Raw genomic sequence first — 18,758 nt, 5'->3', positions numbered from 1 at the left:
ACTTCTTTTTTCTTTTTGAGCTTGTCTGTAAACCTTATCCCGAACCTCCGAAGTATAAAAATTTAATTGAAAACAAAGGGGGAGATATGAGTCCTATTCGTTAACGTAACGCATCCAGGATAGTTATCAAAACGTGTGCACTTTGCCTACGGGCGCATTCCCTCAAATTTCTTATATATTTCAGAAATATATCCGACTTTTTAAATCAATACTTCTAAAATTCAAATCTGCCTAATAAATGATAGTCAAGAATAAACTTTAAATAAAAATATAAATAAATTAGATATATTTTACAATTTTATTGAAACATCAAATAAGATATATATATATATATATATATATATATAGAGTCCGGCTACTATACTACCGATAGTACCAAGCCTTTGGTACTATAGAGTTTTCGACCATTAGATCTACCCCTTGATCATTTCCACCCGTTAGATTATACTATTAAACCGACCACTCACTCAACCCTAGGGGACCACTATCAATTTAACCGGGGACCACTATCATCCTAACCGCACATCCTTTCATCCAACGGCCGAAAACTCAATAGTACCAAGGGGTTGGTACTATTGATAGTATAGTAGCATAATTCTATATATATATATCTATATTATTAATAGTTATCAAATTTTTTTATAATTATCGAATTTTCTATTTAATATTATTTTTAAATATTTTTTATTTATTAAAATTATCATATTTAATTAATTCATTCAATCAATCATAGTGAACTCATCTCTCATCTACAACGTATCTTTCATTAAAATTTAAAACTCGCAAATATCAACAATCTAACATAATTATATTATATATATATAATATATATATTATATACTATATAATCTTATATAATATATATATTATATATAATCTGCTCTTTTGAGTACACGTGCTCTTCTCTCTCGCTTCTCGCTCTCGCTCCGTCTTGCTCGGCTTCATGGACCAGCAGCAGCGCTGTTGGGGGTCTCCACCCCACCTCCCTAATCGCTCCGCCTGCTCAAACGCCCATCCCACAGCGCGATCGCCCGCCCACCCCTTCGCCGCCTCTCCCTCTCCATCTCCTCTCCCACCACTCTTCCGGTGCCGCCGATCTCGGCGCGCCCGCCCCTCGCATGCGCCCGATCCGCAGCGGGCCCCGCCCCCTCCGATCCGCTTCCCAAGGTGAGCTCTACTATTACCGTTTTCTTTGCTAGCTTTTATAATCATCATCATGATGATTATTATATTTTGCTCGATCTTTGGATATACGTACGGGGAGTGTGCTTTTTCTAATCAATTGATGTGCGAGATAGCTAAGAGCCGGAGGATTTAGCTATTCATAACAGGGGTGGGTCAAATTGGATATGATTGGATTTTCTGAATCTAATCCTGCTAAACCCCGGCCCTGTTGGCGGCATTTGATAGCCCCATCCATGTAGAATTATGCGACCCGACAAAATTGAATAATCCCAACCTCTCGTGATCATAAAAAACAATATGATAAAAATATATTTTTAATAATTATGATATGATGGGCGAAAAATAAAATAATTTAATTGACATCACATTAATCACATACCTGATACATTCTAAATTTTTTTTTTTTTCTCATCTCCAACTCTAAATCTTCCTCTTCTATCTACCATTATCACTCTTTTATCTTATTCTTTTCATTTGCTGAACGGTGGCCGACCGTACCGTACCTGGTACAAGGCTTTCTAGTGGATAGTCAAAAGTCTCAATATTTTTTTCTTTCTTTTTTCTTCCGAGGCTCCGACTGTCTAATCTCTGTAGTTTAGTTCATCGATCCAATAAATAAAGCGAGTAGTCTGCTATTTTTTTTTCATAGGAAAAAAAAAAAAAAAAGTAGTGACTGCCGAACTGGCTCTGACAGAATACCCTTCTCGGCAGACCATGGGCCACTGCTGTCTGCTCGAGGACAGCTTTCCATTTTGATCTCTCCGTGCACTGACCAGCAGAGAAATTTAACTTGGTCTTCTGTTTCAGGGCGCTGACGCATTTTTCAGAACGGTAATTTCAAATATGGAGAAGGTTTACTTAAGCAGAAATCCCACTGCTAAAGCTGTCCTGGATCTTGTCCAATCTCATGATGGAAACAACGTTTGTTATGATCATTTCGCTTTTCGCACGTTTGGGGTAGGAAGTGAATCGAATTCGCAATGATTCATTTTTTACGGTGTTTAAATGTCTTACGCTTCAAGAACATACACTAATGTTGGATTAGCTTTTCGAACGAAGGTGGACGGTTACGGTATCAACTCATTGGCTGGATTTTTCATGGATTTTGGTTATACACCTCGCGAAGAGCTAAGATTTCCGGCAAAAAAGCTAAAGGCGTTGTGGTTTTCCCCTCCCGCTTCTTACTATGTTCAGAGCGGAACCGGTGTCGATGGGCCTTTGCCGAGAATATTTATTTCAGAGCTGCTTGTGGAGGAGATGAGTTCTCAATGTCAGGTATTCCAGAATTTTCAATACTGTTTAATGATAGTTCACAAGTAAGTAGAATTACTATATTTGTATGGCATCAGTTCTGATGTAATGCAGTACATTTTACCCCACAAAAACCTATGCTGGTGCAATTAATTTAACAGTTCGTTGGAATTTCAGATATATTTTTATCTAAGGAGTGTCTTGTATATCCTAATTAACTATAATTTACTCTTGAATCCTTATTGTTTAAACCTGTTATTTGCCGGCCAATAGTGCCATCCATAATTTTGAATATATTGAACTCTTTCTCTCGGAATCGTGTCTAAAAGGGGTTTTTCTATGCAATGGAATTCCGGTGTCTTCTCCTGCTATTGTTTATTAGTTGGTGAATTAGTAGGGCTCTGTGCGATGCCCGGAGAGAATAGCAGATAGGGTGCTCACAGAGGTGCTGCCTTGTTTAAGAGGGTGCTTGCGTACCACCAATATTGTAACGAACTACGCCATTTGCCTAATCTTAAGAACTGTACTTAAAATACGTTCTTCATTTTCAGCATACATTGTTCTCTGTTATGAACTGCAGCCATAATACACACCTCCTACGTGCAGGAGGTAATAAGAAAATATATAGAAACATCTGGTAGCGGACATAAGCATGCTGTTCTTGCAAGCACATCTGGGTGTCTAACATGGGAGAAGCCCATATATTCCGACTATCAAATTCTATCTCGGTACAGTTTCATACTCATTTCTCGAACCAAATTTTATGTTGCTAACAAATTTGTATGTATGTTGGATGTGCTATCATTATAACTAGGCCTTATATTCAGACATTCCTATATCGATTCAGAGGGACATCTGTTTGTTTAACCTCATTTGCCCGGCTTATTGTTGTACCAGGGAAAGTGAATATGCCGCTTGGACTCTTGTTAATGGCTATGCACTAAATCATGTTACAATTTCCACTCATCGCCTTAAATCACACATCAGAAGCATTAAGAGCCTCAATCAATTCATCGAAGATAGCGGGTTCAAACTAAATTCGGAAGGGGGAATCTTGAAAGGTTACCTGTCCCCTTTTTGTGTCTTTACATTCATAACAATAGGTTGAAGCAGATTGGTTCTTATACATGCTTCATGAAGTTCTTCAATCTCAACTACTAAAGACCCAAAACTCAGGACTTCATAGTTTCATCTACCTGTTATAATCGTAAAATTTTCAGTAATTTCTACATTTCCGTAACTATGCCCCCTTTCCTTTTGTGCTGTCATAAACAGTGAGCCCCGATGGCCTTCTTCAGCAAAGTTCCACTGTGGCAGATACTGCCTCATTCACTTTTGCTGATGGCGTGACCGAGTCAGTTCCTTGTTCATACATCGAATTCGCTGAACGCCTCTTGCTTCCTCAGTATAAAGATTTACGCGAAGAAGAGGTTTGAGTTCTCAATTTTTTTACTCTGATAACCCAATCTGTTACTTTGTTGTCTGCAAACAAATTTGTTTGACCCATAGTAACTCTTTTTTTTTTTTTTTTTAATAATCCTGCTAATATTTGAAAATACTATTTGTGCTTCTAGTAGCTCTACTGAAGCAACACCTCTACAGAAGCTCCACCCATGCCAAACTGTCCGAGCAGCATTCGATAGAACTCAATATATAATCCTGCTTGTTTCTGTTTTTCGCCAGCCTATCTTTGTTTCCATAGGATCTGAGTATTCCTGTTCATATTTACAGGTCAAAGAATTCCACAGGCGCGACGGGTTCGAAGTAGGCAATGCTGATAAGATATTCGAAAGCACTTCCAAGGATCAGCTTAGCCGGAAAGTTGCGTGAGCAATGAACTCCCAGCAGTCTATCCAGCAGGATGATCTGTATCCTTCGCTGCTTAAAAATGTACTTACTAAATTATGATCATCAAATAAATAGTTTTTTTTTTTTTTAGAGGGATGTAGCATGCTATCGCTTCATTCAAAGACGGAAGTATCCAGCTCAAAAGCTGTTCATCTTTCTCTTTGCTGTGCAGCGAGAAATCGTATGATTCCATCAGAACTTAAATGCCAATGATATCTAGAAAATTTCTGATCATGTCAGCAATAAAATGAAACTCGAGTTATTAACTTTATGCATCATTTTAGCATTCGAGTCCGTCGATGGTAAAATCGTGTGAATAAAAGATGGGAAAGGAAAGTCGAGAGTGAATGTAGTATTCCTCAAAAAGAACAAACGAAAATTGATCTGAGTTGATGATATATTTTTCTTATTACTGGATAAATCTAAGGGGCTAATTTACAGTCAGAAAAAAGGTCTTGGGGTTTAACAAATTTTTTTTTTGAGAGGAAGGTACTTGGGGTTTAACATTTGATTCCCACCCCCAAATACCAATCCATATGAGATTAGTTTAACCTCATTGGTCTACTTCATAAGGGCATGAACTCGTCATCTATGACCTTAAAACGCTTCCTAATATCGTGTTGCTGAATGATGAGAACAGATGCTGTTTTTGAAAACTCCGTCGAGGCAATGACGTCACCGACGGGCCCGATCTCGGGGCATTCCGCCCACTCAATCAGTCCATTCGTGATCAGCGAGGAACGGTCTCCTCCCCGCCCAACCACAAAGAGTTGGTATTGCCCCTCCAGCGGCCTGAGGGCTAACACCAGCTCTGCGCCGTCGGTGACATGCTTTTCCATGTAGCCCACCTTCTTATTCGCCACATATTGTTGGTAGAACTCTGCAAAGTATTGGTCGTCTGCTTGCATCTGAAGCTCCTCTTCTGAAGCAGTGGCCAAAATGCTGTGCCCGCGCTTCGTTCGAGCAGATGCACGGGCATGTGCTGCGTCATCAGGGAGGAAGCGGATGACGGTGAGGCGTATGCCAGGGTGCTGGGACATACGCGCACCTAGAGTTAGCGCCTCACGGTCGTCAGCTCCACCGATGAAGATAACTGCCACATTTTGTGTTGCTTCTGATACTGAGAATCTATTTACTCGTCCTAGTTCCCGATTCACCAGGATGCCCACCGAGCACGGCGCATGTTGAAGAACCTGCCGAGAGAAGAGAATTTAAGGTCGCAAATGAGTTCACTCATGTGGGGATTTGAATTCTCCAGGCGCTGAGTGAGGAATGCGATATTACCTTTTGGTTAACCTGTCTGAATCCTGAGTGCCCGTTATCCATCGAGCCATCCATCTTCTGCTTCTTGTGGAACGGCAGCACAATGACCACTGCCCCGACATCCGTAGCGCAGCTGCAGATATCTTTGTGCATGTCGGAGAAGGAGGAGACGGCAAGCAGGCGCCGGATCTTCAGGCCGTCCCCGTTCTCCTGTTGGTACGCGATGAGAGCCTCGCCAATCTCCTTCCGCATTGCCGCGATGGCCTCGTCCCCGACAGTTACCGCATCCGGCCCCTCCCCTTTCACCAAGGTTGCTGCTGCTCGCTCGGTCATCTCAACCATGTCGACTGCGTAGACCACCAAATCTTCCGGTCCCATCTCCGGCCTCATGGCCTCTATAAACTTCACGGCCATCGGGATGTTTTCCACCCCGTGGAGCCCCATAACTATCCGCAACTCACTCGTCGGACTGACGAACTGAAGCCCCATCATCATCCGCCGCTCCACCCCCCGCCTAGCCCAGGTTGCAATGGCGAAACCGGCGGCCGGCGTCAACGTCACCGTCTCAAACACCACGTAGAACAGCGCCACGAACAATCCATCGCTGATCATCCTTCCACTCTAAGGAAAACCAAACCAAACCAAACCAAACCAAAAAAAAAAAAAAGAGAGCATCCCCTTTTAACTTTCCCAACGGTTGAAGGTTAAAAAGCAGCAACAGTGATCGATAAATGAACTCACCACGGCCTGAAATGCACAGTATATGTGGTAGTATCCCTTCATATTTAGGAGCACGCCGAGCGCCAGCGACTCGAGCCAGTTGAGGCCTCTGAAGCGCCCTGCGACGAACGTCCCCAAGACCTTCCCGAGTGCTCCGAGTATGCTCACCACTACCAGCTTCTCCCACGATATCGGACTATCCATTATGTAATCGCTGTTCGAATTGTCGCCGGCTTCCGGGGCGTGAAATCTCAAGGCGATGCAGACGTAGCAGAGGTAGAGGGGCAGCACCGCAGTGCTGAGCACGTAGTTGATGTTGTTGATCAGCAGCCGCGACACCCTCCCTTCTCTCGGCAACGCCAGTCCCACCAGAAACACCGCCATGTTGACGTCGCCGTGCAGCCTCACCGCCACCACGCACAGCGCGCACGCCATCGCCGCCACTCCCGCCATGTCGGCGCCCCTCATTCGCCTCCCTTCGGGGTTGCGCTTGTTGATCCAGATCAGTACCGGCCTCACCGTTACCGCGATCACGCCCATCAGGCTGATGAGGCCGATCAGCCTCCATACGATCTGCTTGCTGCGGTGGCCGTACAGCATTATCCCGATGGACGTGAGGAACGTGGCCACCATGTCCGCGTGCAGGCCGGCGTCGACGGCGAGGCGGCCGACCGCAGTCTTGGAGATCTTGAGCTCGGTGATGACGCGGGTGAGCACGGGGGAGCTGGTGCTGGCGAAGGCGCCGATGAAGGCGAGCGGAATCGCCGGCAACTTGGACTTAATGCCGAGGTCCAAGTGCAGGAGGATCAGGTAGAGCAAGCCGATCATGGCCGCCGTCGAGACCAGGCCGCCGTAGCTGATGATGATGTCGGTGGTGGGCGACAGGAAGACGGTGAAAGGATCCATCTCTAGTCCCAGCGCGAACATGTAGGCGGCGAAGTAGTACTGATCCCAATGATTGACAAAAATAGACACCGGCAAGCCGAAGGTCAACCGGAGGGAAGGCACCTTCCCGATCATAAGCGCCACCTGCGGCGGTCGAAATGGCGACACTTAAAACTAAAACTTTAGAGACGAAATTGTCACGATTCAAACGGTTCAAAGATGCTTTTTATTTACGCACAATCAAGTCGGAGACGATACGCGGCTGGTACAGGCGCCGGAGAACCATATGGAGGAGTTTGCACGCGAGGAAGATCGAGCCGATGTGCATTAGGAAAAGCGCATACGACGACGAGACGGAGGAGCGCTGCAGGCCACATCTCTGCTCCTGCGCGATGGTCGCATTGGCGAGCAGTGCAGTATCCATCTTCGCACTTAATGTGATCTCCTCCAAGCGCCCTGTTCTCCTTCCCCTTGTTCAAAATTGCACATCAAGTGGCGAACTTCTACAATGGAATGTATGTTTGTTGCTTTAATGTGCGGTGAGGAGAGAGAGAGAGAGTTGTGTTAATTTGTTGCTGATGGTAGTTTTCTGTTTAATGTTTGTACTGTACAAACAATCTATCTACGAAGGAGAACACACCAGAGGTAGTTAATTTGTAGGGTGGAGAAGGTTTCGAGGGGAGCATAATAGTTGGGTTCGTTAGCTGTTTTTGCTATTTTAGTGTGCTTAAATCAGAACAAATTGTTTGGGAACAGCCTATCAACAACAAGTTAAAATGCTGGAGCAGCACTCTTAACTATAATTTTTCGATTGAAATTTTTAAATTTTTTACTTTTTATATCCAGCCATAAAATTATAACAAGATTTTTAATTTAATTAATTATAACAATCCGTTTCTGAAGCAAGATTTCCAAATTCGAATTATAATTAATTCACATTTCCAGCTAAGTTTATTTTTTTAAAAAATAAACGTAGCGGGTAGCATTAGGGGTGGAAACGAGCCGAGCTCGAGCGAGCTTGCCTCAGCTCAAATTCGGCTTGAAATTAATTTCGAGCCTAAATTTAAGCTCAAGCTCGGCTTGAAATAAATTCGGAAGCGAAGTCGAGCGACGCTAATTTTGAGTCGAGCGAGCTCGAGCCCTAAGCGAGCCGCTATGAAATTCTCACATTGTACGATTATAGTTTAATTTGTATAGAACATTATTTTTAATTTGATACAAAAAATATATCTAATAGTTCAAGATAAACTAATTATATGAAATACGGTATTATAATATAAAGAAAATAATTTACGAGTTGAATATCTAATCTTTTCAGACTTCACTGTCTTTCCTTCCGTCTTCATTTTTATATTATTCTTTTTTCACCTATGCGTCAAAAAATGAAATAAATTATATAGACAAATATTAGATTAAACTATCATTTATATATAACTAAAATCAAATTTTATATAAATAAAATTTCTATCTGAAAAATATTCCTGTATATTTTTAAGCACAAATTTAATGGCAAGGTATGGGCAACATGCGGGCACTGTGCTTTACTGTAACTTGGGGCGCTTCAGGTTGCGCTGAGGAGAGAGAGAGAGAGAGAAAAGAGAGATAGGAATTTAAGGCTTTGTTAAAAAAAAAAGAGGAGAGAGAGTGTAAATTTAGTAAAATTTTATTTTTTATTGGCATATTTAGATTGTTTTTATGACCAAGCAATATTGGCTCAATTGTAACTAAACTTAGGTTACTCACTTAGCCTATATTATATTTATATATATATATATATATATATATTCGAGCTTTTCGAGCCTAATTTGAGCGAGCGAGTAATACTCAAGCTCGGATTGAAATGAATTTCGAACTTTTTTTTTGTTCAAGCTCGGCTCATCTAATTTCGCAGCGAGCACTCGGGAGCGATAATCGCAGCCGATCGAGATTCGAACGGCGAGCCGGGCATCGTCGTTTGATCAGCCACGGTAGCATTGCTATCCTATTCTCTAAAAAAAAAAAAAAAACAATAGAGAATTTAATCAAAGATTTAGAAATTAAAGAGGTACTGATTAAAAAAAAAATTGAAAGATGAGGAGTCCATTTCATTACATTTTTGGTGATTAATAGCTCACAATTGTAGTCTATTTCTATAAATGTGACCTGCGCCATTTTTAAAAGAACTATGTACAAAAAAATTATAAACTCCTAAAAGCTATTACGAAAATATTAAATAATTTTAAAAATCTATATTACTTTTTTTGAAGGGGGAAAAAAAATTCTATAGTGAATGAATACAATCAATTATATATTTGTATTTCTAACTAAGGATTTGATGATCAATATATTTAAGGTTCTAAATTCGAAATATAATTATTTTATATTTTTAATTAAGTTTATTTTTATTAAAAAATAAATTAGATAATTTACAATCTTTCTTCAAAAAATAAAAAAGTATATAATATATTTGAACTATAAATTATTTTGAGTCAATTATCCGCCCTTTAAAAGCTAATTATTTTCGTAAATTTTTAGTTACAAAAATTACATAAAATATACCAACTAAGTCTGTAAAAATAAACAACGAATTTAAATTTTGCAATCAAAATATATCGATTAATTTAAATTAAATAAATTAAAAGGTTCCACAGTAAAATTAAACTTTATATAGAAAGTTGGTTAGCAAACTCAATGTGATCAAATAGTTCATATAAGTTCGCACGTTTCCCAAGGGTACGGTGTATAACTACACATATACACCAGGTGCAGGTAACAAAGTTCGTCTGTTCCGCGGTGCTCTTTCACTGGTGAGCCCAAAAGTACGAAATTTCTCGTCAGATCTCGCTCTTCGATCACCTTCAGTTTCCACAAATCCTCAAATTTGGGACCAAATTTTTCGTTCGTGTAGCTCGATCGAATCGATTACTCCATTTCCCCTTCGATCCGATTCACCGGATTAGGGTTTCTTCATCTCTCCCCCCCTCTCTCTTTCTCTCTCGCGCGCGGATGAGCTTCGCTTCGTAAGTGATGCCCTAATTTTGGTGAGATTTGGGGATTTTCGGGGGGATTAGAGGGGTATTTAGCTGCGATTGAGGGATCTGGGCGCGGTAGAGGCGATGTTTTGGAGGGAGAGGGAGAGGGGAAGCAGCAGGGAGCAGAACGGGGGCCCGCCCTGCGGCCAAGTCCGAGTCCTCGTCGTTGGGGATTCAGGTGATTCATCTACTTCATTTCTTAAACTTGTTCATAGATTTGAATCTGGTAATGGTCACTGCGTGAGAAAATTTTGCTGTTTAACTTGTTTCCTCCTCTAATTTTGCCAATTTAGTAGGAACTTTTGTAAATACATCGCATAGCGAAGTGAGAATTATGTTAATGTGCATATCAATGTGCACTAGTGCAAAAACTATGTGGTACTAGTTTTGTTGCATGCCTGTTCTTATGTTGCTCGTAATGTTGGCGGAAAAGGGGATGTTTTGCAAGCTTTTTGATTCTTCTTATGAAAAGAGTAAAAGCCGATGGCGAATAAGTCAATACGATTTTGCTAATCAACCTTGCATAATCAGCGAAATGCCTGTGTTAAAAGTTAAGAAATCGGTATCCATGAATTCCTTTTGGTGCAACCAATATAGGAGGAAGTGATCAATCGTTGATCTTTCAGTTTGGAGAATTAACATTTTCGTTTTGTTTCTAGCTCGCCTCAAGGAAATTTATTGATGTTGCCATATGTTGTTTATGTCATTTTAAGTTTTGGGTGTCCTAGATGTTTAGGAACATGATTCAATGCGCGTGCAGATGTGTCGCAGGATGAGCACGGATATTTTATTGAAATGTTTATCTGTTAGAAGGTAGATCAGTTGCCAAACTTGATCGTCAATGTACTGCAGGGGTAGGGAAAACATCATTGGTAAATCTAATTCTGAAGGGTTCTGCAATCGCTCGGCCGGCTCAAACTATCGGCTGCACAGTAGGAGTGAAAGTAAGTGTTTAATCTTTTCTTTCCGCCTGGCTTCATTGTGGTTCCGGCCAGAGGATTCCTCACATATCTAAATCGTTTTATTATACAGCATATTACTTATGGAAGCGCTGGGAGCTCTTCCAATGGCATAAAAGGTGATACCGAGAGAAACTTCTTTGTTGAGCTTTGGGATATCTCAGGTCACGAACGATACAAGGACTGCCGATCTCTTTTCTATACACAAATCAATGGCAAGTTTTATCTACTCTTCTTCGTCTGTATTGATTGTCCCAAAATCAAGAAAATAATTTAGAGCAAGATAGTTAAAGCTAATTAAATCAAAGCTTCTTTTTGGTTTTATCATACCCAAAATGCAAACTGTGAATTATTTCTAAGATCTAAATGTTCTGTTCACTTATCTATGTTTGTTCCTTAGGTGTTATATTTGTTCATGATCTGACACAAAGAAGGACGAAAACAAACTTGCAGAAGTGGGCGGCGGAGATTTCAGCAACCGGGACATTCTCAGCTCCTTTGGGATCTGGTGGGCCCGGTGGCCTTCCTGTTCCTTACCTAGTTATTGCTAACAAAGCTGATATTTCTGCGAAGGAAGGAACTAGGATTAGCAGTGGGAATCTTGTTGATGTCGCTAGGCAGTGGGTGGAGAAGCAGGGCTTGCTCCCATCTAGTGAAGAATTGCCTCTAACTGAGAGCTTTCCTGGCAGTTCAGGACTCCTTGCTGTAAGAACTGAAACTTCCTACTTATTGTAACTGATCTTAGCGTCTGTTTCTTTTATCCACATATTGATTTGAATTCATTTATTTGATAATTTTTAGTTTATGTGTTGTCTTAACAGTCAATGGCAAGTCTTCTTATTGTCATTGCACTTGATCTCTATTTTCTTTATGCCTAGTTATCTATGTTTGTGCATGATTGCAAGTAATTCTCTTTGTCATTTACAGGCTGCCAAAGAGGCAAGATATGACAAAGAAGCTGTGATCAAGTTTTTTCGGATGGTCTGTATATATCAAAGCTTTTTTTTTTTTTGGGTCTAAGTTTTATGCTTACATATGTAACTCAAATGCCTTGTTTTGTTGTCTAAGTTTTATGCTTATATATGTAACTCAAATGCATCCTTTTCAGTTAATCAGGAGAAGATATTTCTCTGATGAGCTTCCTGCCTCAAATGCCTGGTCTGCCTCTCCGGTGCAGACCTCCACCCATTTAGGCGAGAATTTAAGTGATGATGATCACTTTCACAAGCGGCTGAGGTTTGTACCTTCTGAGATATAGGCATACCATTAAGATTTGTGTTTTGCAGGCATACCATTAAGATTTGTGTTTTGCAATTATTTGACAAAAGAATATAGTATTCGGGAATATATAATTTCGGAAGAGTAAAGGCTAAAAGATTTGCCTTGGTTGTATAAATAGCTGAAGGTAAAAGTTGAACTGCATTTACACATCATATCACATAAATGAGATGCACCTTTTTCTGTGTTCTAGCTGCTCTTTAATTGAAAATGCATGCAGGTTTTCTTTAGTAAATTTGGAATACATTACTTATCTTGTTCGGTTAACTTTTTGTGAGTTGTTACTTGTTCTCTGATGTCTCAGACTGCAAATAAATGCATGATCTTCTGGTTTGTAAACAGTGACTTAAATTTCAATTCTCTCTTGCAGTTTTAGCAGCGGCAATTACAAGTACAATACACTGGCCCCTCTTCCGGCCCAGCGAAACCTCACACCACCTCCAACACTCAATCCACAGCAGCCCATGTCCGCATCGGAGAACTACAGCTTTCAAAGATATTCAGCATCCAGCCTGCCTGAAATTGGCAGCATCAAATCGAGTCGAGCTGATATCAATGTTTGACTTTGCCATGCAAACAGATAGTCTTCCGATATGGAAAGAACATGCCAGTCAAAGTGATTTACCGATGCGGATAAGCACTCACCTGTGGTAGAACATTGTACAATTGATTGTTGAAACACTGAAATGGATAGATAACAAATGATTCTTTTGCAGTTAGCTCCCTCCTACATCTGAGTTTGTGAAAGATGTTTTCTTTTTCCTTTTTTTTTTTGAGAAAAACCACGTGTTAATTCATGTGAGAGAGGAAATTTCGTCAGCTGTATCTTGTTGCTGTAAAAACTTTTCCCGTTACCTCTGTGCTAGTAAAAACGATACCTTCATTCATTTTGTAATTTCACCAGTACCAGATTATTCTCAAGAAATGAAGCGTCTGCTATGCTGAGTTGGTGTTATGTGCAGAAGAACAAAATACATGATTATATGGTATATTGCAGGCCAAAAAACGAAAATTGGTGAAGATGGTTAGATGCATTGCTGAAGGCTATTGTTGGTATTGTTGGATGAACTTGGATAAGGCATTACAGAAGATTATCGATGAGGGCAACATTAATTTTTTGTAAGCACTTTTGTAGACTTGCAGGACGAAAAAAAAAAAAGATTTTAATAAGACAGAAAAAGAACTTGTCTTCCATCTATTTGACAGTGTTTCTATGTTTGCACAAGTCAACTTCACATTAATGTATTGCCTCAGAACATTTTCGTTATGCACGCACAAAACAAAAGAAAGAAAGAAAAAGAACAACTTCTTGTTATTATTACACAAAAAGAAAATAAATCAACTAATGCATGAGTGGGCACAAAAGTAATGCTCATATATAGACATAATGGAACAAAGTTGATGCTCTCTCATACCCAAAGTGATGTGGTTTAATACATAAAGAGGCGTATTAGATATATATACATACAGAAACTCGTATTCACGAAAAATACAAAGCACCATCAATGATCAACTTAGACGACAGAAGAGAAATGAAGATATCAAACCAAAGAAGTAACGGCCAATTCCCATGCCCTCCGCAAGAGCCCCAACTCAGTTTTTGTATCTCAAATATTTGATTGCCATTCATGATATATATACATTGCTTGAACTATGCCAACATTGCCTGTAAAGAACTTTGACTCTTCCGTTAAGTTGCCAATACCAAAATATTTTGTTCCTTCATACTATTCGACAAGGAAAGTTAGGTTAAAAAACAGTTAATAACCTCGTAGGTTGAGAATACTCATTACTATCAAAAGTAACATTTTGAAATAATGATACATGTGCGCTATGCTTCCAAAGTTAATCTTTTCTGTTAGATCATTACTGAACATCATTCCTCCAAATCAGAGAATTGAGTGATCGTGTAGTATTGACAATATAAGAAAGACCAATTGAAAGCTAAACTAGAATACTTGCATGACAGAAAGCTAATACATGGTATGGATGAAGAAATAGAATTGCAGCCGAACCGAAGGAAGAATTTTTGTAAAGCCTGAAAAGCTACTAGTATTAGCAGCTTAGATGGCCTGCTCATTAACCATGTAGACCAAAACACAAGACCAGATTACTAATACTAATATACTTGTCCTCATATGTGTATAATTTCCTACTATCTTCTGAAGTGGGTACAGGGTGTGACATTTATTGTTGCTTCCACCATACAGGTACTACTTCCACAATGGAGCCATGGACTAAGGAGGCATCTATAGATCAATAGACATGATACCAACAAAACCGAATTGACACCATATAAATCCCAACTAGTTGCAGCTTTTAGTTACTCAGCGGAATAAATCAAAATTGCTTGAGGCTTGAGTCAAGTTTATTACCTAGTATACTGATCCTTTTATGGCTAACTGATACCCATTATCCTTCAATCAGTTGGACATTATCTACCAAAAACCAGCTTTCTATCTTGTTTGTGTAATAGTGGCAGCTGATATAAGTTCTTATATTCAAGTCCCAATCTTGTGTTGAATTCAAGTTGGTCGGAATCTTTGCTTTGTCGAATTCTAGTAAAAAAGACGATTGTGAGTTGCGCAACTTGCTCAAGCATTTTCACAAAATTTACAATCTCACTTTAAGATAAACGTGACCAACTATAGTAAGTGCCTAAATTTATGGGACAAGTTCAAGTTTGGTTCTCAACTTCGATTCATCTCAATCATAGGCCCAATACGAAGAGCTTTAGGAAAGCTAAGGCATCCATGATTCAACATACCTCGAAAGCCATACTTCAGGAAACTGCCGGTCTCCTCCGCGACCGAACGTAGAGCACAAGCATGCAAGCAAGAATCCAAGGAGGGAAGAGCCCGCCGCCGACCGACCTCGATCTCTTCAACGCCTCCGGAACCCCCTTCACCATGAGCGCTATCAAAAGCGCCGGCACCGCCACTCCCAAGCCGATCGCCGCGATCGGCTTCGCCAAGGAATCCTGCGAGGCATTTCGTCGAACAGGTGAGACGCATCACAACATTTTCACACCACCACGGCGTTCGTTGGTGTTCACCTTGGGGTCCCCGTCGAGGAAGACGACAGATCCGGGCCGGAAGGGGAGGCGGGACCGGCCATCGGCGGGGGCGAAGCGGATGGGGAAGCCCCTGTGGGAGGGGGCCTGGAAGGCGAAGAGGGAGCGGAGCCCGTGCTCGGCGAGGATGCCGCGGACGTCGAGGCGGTCTCCGGCGGCTCCGCCGAGGCGCGATCGGAAGACGCCGACGGGGCCTCTCCCTCGCCGGAAGAGGTGTACCTCCACCCAAGGCGCGCTCTCCCCCTCCGATCTAGGATTAGGGTTAGGGTTTGCTTCGGTTGCTTCCGCCGCCGCCGCCGCCATTAAGTGCGCATGATCATCGCCCCGCCCATGGTCACACTTATCAGGAACCCACGCCTCCCCTAATTATATTGGGCCTCATATTGGGCCATATTTTGTCGAATTGCGGAGCAATAGACCTGTGGCCCATATATGCTCGGCCCATGGGGTATTCGTTTGGGGGGCCCGGCCCCGTAGACCCGCAATCATTATTCACGTGGGCCCGGTGCCGCGTTTCGCTGTGGCCCGCGATGTGTTGGCGACCGTTGAATCTTAATTTAAATCCTGACACATCCTTTTCCCGCTCAAATTCCAATTCAAACAAAGAAGTAGCTTCACTTGGCCCACTCCGCTCTCCTCTGTTCCTCACTCCACTTCTCTTCTATAATAACAAACCATTAGAAAAGGAAAACCAAATCCACAAAGAAACTGCTCCGAAAGAAATATACTTGTAAGTGCTACTTCTCCAAAAAAAAGTAAAAAAAAAAAAAAAAAAAAAAAAAAAAAAAAACAGAGAAAAAGAACATCCAAGAGAGATGGAAACCAATGGCAAGCGATCATCCGGCCGCAGTGCAACAGTGGGATCATCGACGTTGCGGTATCCGCTGCGATCGGCAACAAAGCCCAAGGAGGGAAAGCAGGATGCTTCTAACTCTGCCGCCGCAAAAAGGTATCATTTTTATGACCTTTAAGATCCATAATAACTATTTCCTCCACTTGTTGTTAAGATAGGATGCTTAGATCTGAATCTAATTGTACTTAGTTTTGAGTTTTCTTTGATAGAAATCAGATAAGCAAAAGTTTACTTTTCAGGATTTGTAAGAAAATTTTCTTTTTTTAAAAAAAAAAAAACTACAACCGTGTTTTACCTTTTCTGCGCTTCGTTGAGCATTGTACCTATTTCTGAGAGCATTTTCTCCTGCAACAAATTTCCTAGAGGAAAGCCTTCTTCAGCTGTTACCCAGAGTATGAATGTTCTAGATCTTTCCAGAAAAGACCATTCTGCCAAACCTCCGCGGAGGCCCTCTATGCCCACCAAATCAGTTTGTAGCCCACATCCGGCCCCTCCGGTCGGGAGTGTAACCCCAGTAACTGAGATTCGAGCAAGGAGAAATAATACGCGAGGGAAAAGCGACACTCCATCTTCCGATGCTCCGAGGTCTTGGAGCAGGCGTAGTAGTTTCAACGCATTGTCTTCGGTTTCTTACTGGCTGACGCAGATTAAGCTTGCGGAGGCAGCTTCGAAGCACTCGATATCGCTAGGCTTCTTTAAGCTCGCGATGGAATCGGGATGTGAGGTGTGTATGTATCTATTTAGTATCATTCTAGTCATCATAATGTTATGGTATTGCAATTTTTTTTTCCAGAACTACTTCAACTGGCATATTGCTCTTCTGTCATTGACACCAGAAACTCGGAAGAAAAAAAATGTTTCCTGTAAATTGATCGTTTTACTCCTTTAGAATGACATTGTTGTTCCAATTTACTTAGAACAGGGTTACAAAATCATTTTACAGCATCAAAATTCTCTTTTCTTTATGACAGTAAAAGAATTACAATATATGAGAAAGTTCAGTAACTCGCAGAGTGTTCAAGTAACATATTGAGGACAAGTTGCATGTCATGATGGTACAAGGCATATTACCCATTTTCGATATTTTAGTTCACTAGTCCACTATATGTAGATAGATATGCTCAACATTAGAAATTCTTCTAAGTAATTCAATCATTCCGCAGCATTTTGATCGAATGCGTGAAGAGCTCAGATCCTACGTAATCAAACATAAACTTGCAACCGAACTTGGAGACTCGGTGAAAGATTTACTCCAAATTTACAACATAGCGGATGATCTTGAGAAGGTAAAGGTCTCTGAAACAAATTCTCAGCCACCTAAAGAAGGAAAATCAGAGAAGGAAACTCGCAACACTTCTGCGGTAACAAGAAGGGGGAATTTGAAACCCAAATCATTGAATTCAAATACATTTCCTTCGGCTGATTTAAATAGGAAGGAGGGTGTTCAGAAGAAACAACCTGCATCTAGGGTGAGGGGATCCTATAACAAGAACCCAGTGAGTGAACTCCTGGTTAAAGATTCTAATACTAAGCATACTCAGAAGAAAACTCAAAAGCAAAGGAGGGGTCAATCAAAAGCTGGAAATGAAGACATTGGTTTAGAAAACAAACCTAACGCTGAAGCAGGTAAGTTGCAATTGTAGATTGTCTTTACTGATCAAGTACATAATATAAATTACAATGACTAATACAGTGGTTGTTCTTTTGTTGGTTTAGTTGCCCTGCTGCCGAAGGAGGTTGCACATGAAGACAAAGAGAACATGGTATGCATAAATCCGTTTTTCTTTTCGGATTGAACAAGCAACTTACAACCTATTTTGGATGTCCTTACCATCTCTTAGCAATATAGTGTTTTCACTTGTAGGGTGTCGAATTACGGGTGCGTGGGGAAATTATTGAAGAAATTTGAATGAATCAACCTGACTTCTCATATGATCATGTATTGCTGAGTGTGAAGATTCTTTTGTTTTTTTTTTTTTCTTTTACTGGGATTGCTGAGTGTGAAGATAAGTTATGTTTGTCTTTAAAGTGTGATTATTGATATAATATTGGAGCTTATATTTGATATTCTACTCCATAAAAGTTATAAATGGAGTCTTTTAAGGATGTTGTTGAGTTTTGCTTGTATTCTTGTGTAAGTCGAAGCTTTTTTTTTTTCCTTTCGACGTCTGTGTACTAATTCTCTCTCATTCCATGAAGTAGCCTTTCTCCAAACTTCAGAAAAATCTCTGCATGCTAGATGTTAATTTTTTAGCTTTCTGAAATTGTGATTTTTCAGCAAGAACAAATTTATTTTTGGAGTAAAACAAGTGGACATTTTTAAAATGCCGTAAATTATATTGCAATCAAGTTTGAGAGGACCCAAGCCATAAAAAATGGTGGTTCATGATGGACCATGCAATAATTTGTCATGCACTAATAAGGACACTGAG

The 18,758-nt window shown here is 40.8% G+C and overlaps 5 protein-coding genes across 8 annotated transcripts; 3 read left to right on the top strand and 2 right to left on the bottom strand.

The window, feature by feature from the left end:
* On the top strand, nt 1,117-4,573 carry LOC109716090. The gene is made up of 7 exons (XM_020241401.1): nt 1,117-1,167; nt 1,993-2,142; nt 2,245-2,460; nt 3,043-3,164; nt 3,334-3,497; nt 3,712-3,866; nt 4,168-4,573. Exons 2-7 carry the CDS (start codon nt 2,029-2,031, stop codon nt 4,264-4,266), a joined length of 870 nt encoding a protein of 289 aa, XP_020096990.1. The 5' UTR covers nt 1,117-1,167; nt 1,993-2,028; the 3' UTR covers nt 4,267-4,573.
* On the bottom strand, nt 4,617-7,576 carry LOC109716594 (cation/H(+) antiporter 28-like). Its single transcript, XM_020242125.1, has 4 exons — nt 7,391-7,576; nt 6,289-7,296; nt 5,569-6,168; nt 4,617-5,477 (listed from the first exon to the last, which is right to left on the bottom strand). Exons 1-4 carry the CDS (start codon nt 7,574-7,576, stop codon nt 4,851-4,853), a joined length of 2,421 nt encoding a protein of 806 aa, XP_020097714.1. The 3' UTR covers nt 4,617-4,850.
* Nucleotides 9,914-13,300, top strand: LOC109716283 (small GTPase LIP1). The gene is made up of 7 exons (XM_020241623.1): nt 9,914-10,341; nt 11,016-11,107; nt 11,196-11,337; nt 11,523-11,827; nt 12,050-12,103; nt 12,231-12,358; nt 12,771-13,300. Exons 1-7 carry the CDS (start codon nt 10,248-10,250, stop codon nt 12,961-12,963), a joined length of 1,008 nt encoding a protein of 335 aa, XP_020097212.1. The 5' UTR covers nt 9,914-10,247; the 3' UTR covers nt 12,964-13,300.
* LOC109716284 lies at nt 13,690-15,809 on the bottom strand. Of its 4 annotated transcripts, none has more exons than XM_020241625.1 (3): nt 15,456-15,809; nt 15,168-15,380; nt 13,690-14,958 (listed from the first exon to the last, which is right to left on the bottom strand). In XM_020241625.1, the coding sequence occupies exons 1-2, from the start codon at nt 15,774-15,776 to the stop codon at nt 15,183-15,185; spliced, it is 519 nt and encodes a 172-aa protein (XP_020097214.1). In that variant the 5' UTR covers nt 15,777-15,809; the 3' UTR covers nt 13,690-14,958; nt 15,168-15,182. The 4 variants fall into 4 exon arrangements, with proteins under 4 accessions (XP_020097214.1, XP_020097216.1, XP_020097217.1 ...); XM_020241627.1 differs by having other exon boundaries at nt 13,690-14,095; XM_020241628.1 differs by having other exon boundaries at nt 13,690-14,066; nt 15,456-15,807.
* LOC109716282 lies at nt 15,809-18,432 on the top strand. The gene is made up of 5 exons (XM_020241622.1): nt 15,809-16,422; nt 16,690-17,050; nt 17,490-17,952; nt 18,043-18,089; nt 18,191-18,432. Exons 1-5 carry the CDS (start codon nt 16,289-16,291, stop codon nt 18,233-18,235), a joined length of 1,050 nt encoding a protein of 349 aa, XP_020097211.1. The 5' UTR covers nt 15,809-16,288; the 3' UTR covers nt 18,236-18,432.

Source organism: Ananas comosus, linkage group 10, assembly GCF_001540865.1.
Source record: "Ananas comosus cultivar F153 linkage group 10, ASM154086v1, whole genome shotgun sequence".
Lineage (NCBI taxonomy): Eukaryota > Viridiplantae > Streptophyta > Magnoliopsida > Poales > Bromeliaceae > Ananas > Ananas comosus.
The sequence above is the reverse complement of the archived record's forward strand: the minus strand, read 5'-3'. Positions and strand labels throughout refer to the sequence as shown.

Excerpts from the sequence above, each read along its gene's own strand:
- LOC109716284 (XM_020241625.1), bottom strand. The coding sequence starts at position 15,776 with ATGGCGGCGGCGGCGGCGGAAGCAACCGAAGCAAACCCTAACCCTAAT. Across the intron at positions 15,381-15,455 it reads TCCTCGACGGGGACCCCAAG|GATTCCTTGGCGAAGCCGAT; the intron begins GTGAACACCAAC and ends AATGCCTCGCAG.
- LOC109716594 (XM_020242125.1), bottom strand. The coding sequence starts at position 7,576 with ATGGATACTGCACTGCTCGCCAATGCGACCATCGCGCAGGAGCAGAGA. Across the intron at positions 6,169-6,288 it reads ACTGTGCATTTCAGGCCGTG|AGTGGAAGGATGATCAGCGA; the intron begins GTGAGTTCATTT and ends GGTTTTCCTTAG. Across the intron at positions 5,478-5,568 it reads TCAGACAGGTTAACCAAAAG|GTTCTTCAACATGCGCCGTG; the intron begins GTAATATCGCAT and ends TTCTCTCGGCAG.
- LOC109716283 (XM_020241623.1), top strand. The coding sequence starts at position 10,248 with ATGTTTTGGAGGGAGAGGGAGAGGGGAAGCAGCAGGGAGCAGAACGGG. Across the intron at positions 12,104-12,230 it reads TGATCAAGTTTTTTCGGATG|TTAATCAGGAGAAGATATTT; the intron begins GTCTGTATATAT and ends CATCCTTTTCAG. Across the intron at positions 12,359-12,770 it reads CACTTTCACAAGCGGCTGAG|TTTTAGCAGCGGCAATTACA; the intron begins GTTTGTACCTTC and ends TCTCTCTTGCAG.
- LOC109716282 (XM_020241622.1), top strand. The coding sequence starts at position 16,289 with ATGGAAACCAATGGCAAGCGATCATCCGGCCGCAGTGCAACAGTGGGA. Across the intron at positions 17,051-17,489 it reads CGATGGAATCGGGATGTGAG|CATTTTGATCGAATGCGTGA; the intron begins GTGTGTATGTAT and ends ATCATTCCGCAG. Across the intron at positions 18,090-18,190 it reads ATGAAGACAAAGAGAACATG|GGTGTCGAATTACGGGTGCG; the intron begins GTATGCATAAAT and ends TTTCACTTGTAG.
- LOC109716090 (XM_020241401.1), top strand. The coding sequence starts at position 2,029 with ATGGAGAAGGTTTACTTAAGCAGAAATCCCACTGCTAAAGCTGTCCTG. Across the intron at positions 2,461-3,042 it reads AGATGAGTTCTCAATGTCAG|GAGGTAATAAGAAAATATAT; the intron begins GTATTCCAGAAT and ends TCCTACGTGCAG. Across the intron at positions 3,165-3,333 it reads GACTATCAAATTCTATCTCG|GGAAAGTGAATATGCCGCTT; the intron begins GTACAGTTTCAT and ends TTGTTGTACCAG.